This window comes from Formica exsecta, unplaced genomic scaffold (genome assembly GCF_003651465.1).
Source record: "Formica exsecta isolate Colony F162 unplaced genomic scaffold, ASM365146v1 scaffold72, whole genome shotgun sequence".
NCBI classification, from domain to species: Eukaryota; Metazoa; Arthropoda; class Insecta; order Hymenoptera; family Formicidae; genus Formica; species Formica exsecta.
The window spans coordinates 1,191,042-1,195,470 of record NW_021853485.1 but is presented as its reverse complement, the minus strand read 5'-3'; the positions used below and the strand labels follow the sequence as shown (position 1 = coordinate 1,195,470).

Sequence of the window (4,429 nt, the reverse complement as noted above, 5' to 3'; positions counted from 1 at the left end):
TATATATATGAGAAATATATATTTTTTTTTTTTTAAGTTTAAAGAATTTTTTGTAACGCAACTACTCAGGATTAAAAAACATTTTTAATCAATTAAAATTGTTTTTATATAAATCTCATCAAATTTAAAGTTTCACCAATTTAATTTTGATCGGAGTTTAAGTAATTACCTGTGTCCGTTTTTAGCACTATAATTAGAAAGGAAAAAACGCAATAATCGATTAGATCAGATATAAAATCAGCCTGTGTTGGTAAAATCGATATTTCTTGGACTTTTGGGTTGTTCGGGTGCAGCGGTGATAAATTCAGTAGTGATAATATGTGATCAAGTGAATGTGCGCCCTTTCGTCGTGTAATCAAGCACAATGGAAAAATCCTTCTGAGCGTAGGCCTCTAACCGTGCATTTGGTGAAGAATTCCAACTGCTTTCGGGAACATCTACAGCTGGAAAACTATAATCTCTTGTACGCTTATTGCTTCCGAAATACGGTTTTTGCGACGCATGAAACCAGTGTCGTTTTTATTATTTTAGACCGTGTGTACGGCAATTCCACAAATGGCTAGTAAAAGAAAATTTATTGCAAAAATATCTCCGATGTGCCGAATACAGTTGGAAATCGCTGAATCGCGCGCGTCACGAAGAATAAAGAGTAAGAGAAAAATAAAAGAAAAGCATTTGTTTCGATCGAACACGAAGCGGCGGCTCGTATCCAAAAGAGCAACTTCTGACCTCAAAGTCGCGAAATTTCTGACCTCAAAAGATATATTTGAATAATATCAAAGAAAATTTATGCTGTACGAAGAAATGAGATATAAAGAACCATTTGAAAAATAAGACACCTGTAAAAATTGACACATTCCAAAAAAATTAATACATCCGAAGCAGTTTTAAAAAAATGGACGCTTACAAGATTATGGAATATTGGATGGTCTGAAAAATTAAACTATCTAAAATATATAAAGAAAAATTACGATGCCTTATTCTGAAAATAATTCTCTGATATGATATATTCTCGCGGAAAAATTCTTAATCAATTTTTAATTTTTAAGACGCGCCTTCTCCGCTCTTTTCGACGCGAATCGTCAGCTTCCGCTCGTGCCGCACTTGAAAAACATCGACGATGTAAGAATAATGACTCTCGACATTCACATATATATTCGCAAAAGCGATAAAGAAACAAGAAGGAGTAACCAAGCGTTCACTGTACAATTATATTCTTTTACGTTATAACAATTGAGTAGTCGGGTAGCATATTTTGCATTCAATAACAACAGTAGCGTGTCACACTTGTCTTAATCCCTAATTTTATATATCATTGGAGATAAGTAATCCGCAAGAATAAAGATTATAATCAGCACTGCAGTGAAGTTACTATACATCTGTAGATAAGCGGTCCGCAAGGAAAATTCGAAAAACCGACACGATGTTCAATGTATTTAATGATCTTCTCGAAGGATAAAGAATATATGAATATATGGGGAATAAAAGAAAAAAGGAGCGGTTATAAGTTTCTTGAATCCTCTCGTCCAATCTCCTCTACAAATGCAAGGTGCATAAAGATGAAAGAAACGCAATTGTAAAAAATGGAACACTAGGATTGATCTGTATTTATATATGTGAGTTTATTGTTATTATTCGATATATTTCTTATAAGATATAATCATATACTGTGTATATATTATGTAGGAAAGTTCACTTACTCTAAATAATTAAAATATTGCAAATAAATAGTTTTCACACATCTAACTAAATATCATATATAATGGAAAACAGGCGATGACTACTTGAGTATTCAATAAAATAATATGTACAAAATATAAACAGAAATTACATATTAATCGCGAGTTTGGAAATGCAAGAGATATCATTGTGTCACATATATAATACATTTGCTTATTATATATTAGGACAAAGCACGGAATCTGTTGCATCCGACACTATGTTCGATTGACTGAGCAATCCGTCCTCGAATTGACCATCTTCCGCGATCCGCCATTCTGGAGCACGAAGAGCCTTTTTCCGTATAAAATGATTTACCAGTGTAGGATCTACATAAGACATAGTCAATCTACAGCCCCAGGATAGAAGCGCTAAAGGCTGCAAAGATAGAATAGATCAAATAGCTAAACTTTTAAGAATAATATATATTATAATTAAAGAATGATAGCATTGAGAAAAATGAAAGAATATGAATTCAATCATATATAAATATAGATAGAAATTATTTAATTAGGGGTGTCTCGATGAGGAAAATTGGAAAAAGATTTAAAAAGAGACTATTAAAACAGTTCTATACTTACATGTTCCTCGTTCAGATAACTGTATGGTGTGATAACATGTCGCCACAGACATTTATTAACCAGATTTTTCAAACGTTCTACTTCCAGCGGATTCGCGCATGGATGATATAACATTACGATCGCTCCATGCTGTTAATAGGATAAAATAGGATAAACAAACGTAAATAATAATGTGATACCAAATTCATAAGTAATACATTATGACGATATTACCTCAAGATTATGCAACCATCTCTGTTTTGGCAAAAATTTGTATTCTCCATAAACCGGCCACAAAGGTCTATGTGGACCGCTACAAATCGTATATAATTATTGTTAGAAACTAATAATAATGATGTTTATAAGTAACCAGAAAATATTATTTACTTACTAAATAGGGATATCGTCATCATATTCGATTTTTTGATTCATACATTTGTGAGCAGCCTGAAAAAATGCTTTGATCAAAATTCATATTACTAATAGCAAATTTTATTAAATGCATTAGTGCGCATTGGTGCATATTAAAATCTGTTGTATACAAATTTACACATATCATAAATTTACATATCATAAATAATTAAAATAGTAAAATAATTAATGAGTTATTGTTATTGTTATTCAATATGATAATAATAACTTGTGGTATTAATATTATTTTACTGTTTTAATTACTTATATTATTGTAAATTTGTATACGACAGCCTTTAATGTGCAGCAGTGCGCACTAGTGATTTCAACCAAATTCGCCATAAATATAATATCACTACATCAATAACAGTATAAAATATTTTTACCTTATATGTCTTTGGAATGTTCTCACAATAGATCTTCGGAGGAATCATGCTTGGTGTGATTTTATGACCATAACACGTATATTCTGCTGGGGTATGATCCCAATCGATAGTTAAATTAGTCTAAAATTTTTATAGCTACTAAAATACACATGTTATATAATTCAATTAAAAATATTCAGGCACTGTTTCAATATGGACAATCTGTATGATTAAAGGTGATATTAACCTTAGCATCGTCACATTCTGGTGATACATGGCCCATATATATATCGTTAGGAAATTCTGTGATAGATTCATATTCATATAATCGTTTGTCCTTTGGCAATATTTTAGGCGGTGGTGTTGTATCGTCAGGTCTATCAGGCATCCAACGTCCGGTCCAATTTTCAAGATCATTGTCAATATTTCTACGATTCTCCTTGTTGTACTTGTAACCATAATGCAATAAATGCATTAGCCGTTGCACAACATTCTCATCTTGTTCCTCAAGTACGTCATTATAATCTGCAAGACAATTGAGCAATCATGACAAAGAAACTGAATAATTCGATATATTATTTAAAAAACAAATAAATCAACTAGCAAAATTTTTGAAGAAAATATGAAAAAGCTTAGCATTCTTTAAGCATAAGGATTAAATTATTTCTTAATACTTGACACATATTATTTTTACTGAAAAAGAGATGTTTTTCAGATAAGGTTTCAAAAATTTATAATCATTTCAATTTCTACTGTTTATTTTATTGGAACAACGTTCATCAAAATATGCACGTTTGACAGGAAAGTTAGAAAAATGCTGTCAGCTGTCATTCCTTGTTTTAGGTTACAAACGCCAAAAAATACGATTGAAAATATAGATTTATTAAAAGCCTTTTTACAATACCGTTATATCTGTGTGGATACGTGTCTACGAAGCTCGCAGTCACGAAAACACAAATCACGAAACCGAAAATCAATTGAATCATCGTGCTTCGATTGCCGCAAATGTCACAAAAAAGACAGATGTTTTACTTGTAGCAAATCAGCTGTTTGCCATGCGCGAAGAGAAAACGGAAAGTGTCTATATATCTAAAGTACTATGCCTTTTAAAGACGATAATTCTCGAAAAAAGCATGTATGGAAAAGGTAAATTTACAAATCTGTAAGATTATATATATAATGGCATAACATATGCGAATGATAAGAATATTTATTTTCTAAGAAATTATTTATTTGAATGTATTTAGAAATGAAAAAGAACGGACGCAATAATCTTGTTCAACAAATGGCGTCAGTTCGACATATAAAATATGAAAGATAATAAATATTTCAATTATTCAAAGCAGTTTATTCCTACAAAATGCGATTTTCTCA

The 4,429-nt window shown here is 31.2% G+C and overlaps 1 protein-coding gene across 1 annotated transcript; it reads right to left on the bottom strand.

The window, feature by feature from the left end:
• Nucleotides 1-1,597: 1,597 nt before the first annotated feature.
• LOC115243413 lies at nt 1,598-4,132 on the bottom strand. The gene is made up of 7 exons (XM_029820376.1): nt 3,960-4,132; nt 3,303-3,580; nt 3,077-3,196; nt 2,671-2,726; nt 2,514-2,592; nt 2,301-2,429; nt 1,598-2,097 (listed from the first exon to the last, which is right to left on the bottom strand). Exons 1-7 carry the CDS (start codon nt 4,039-4,041, stop codon nt 1,897-1,899), a joined length of 945 nt encoding a protein of 314 aa, XP_029676236.1. The 5' UTR covers nt 4,042-4,132; the 3' UTR covers nt 1,598-1,896.
• Between the last annotated feature and the right edge of the window lie 297 nt (nt 4,133-4,429).

What these genes read in the sequence shown, in the direction of transcription:
- LOC115243413 (XM_029820376.1), bottom strand. Translation starts at nt 4,041, where the DNA reads ATGATTCAATTGATTTTCGGTTTCGTGATTTGTGTTTTCGTGACTGCG. An exon ending in ACATTCCAAAGACATATAAG is followed by an intron (nt 2,727 to 3,076) that starts GTAAAAATATTT and finishes GCATTTTTTCAG; the next exon opens with GCTGCTCACAAATGTATGAA. An exon ending in GATGGTTGCATAATCTTGAG is followed by an intron (nt 2,430 to 2,513) that starts GTAATATCGTCA and finishes TCCTATTAACAG; the next exon opens with CATGGAGCGATCGTAATGTT.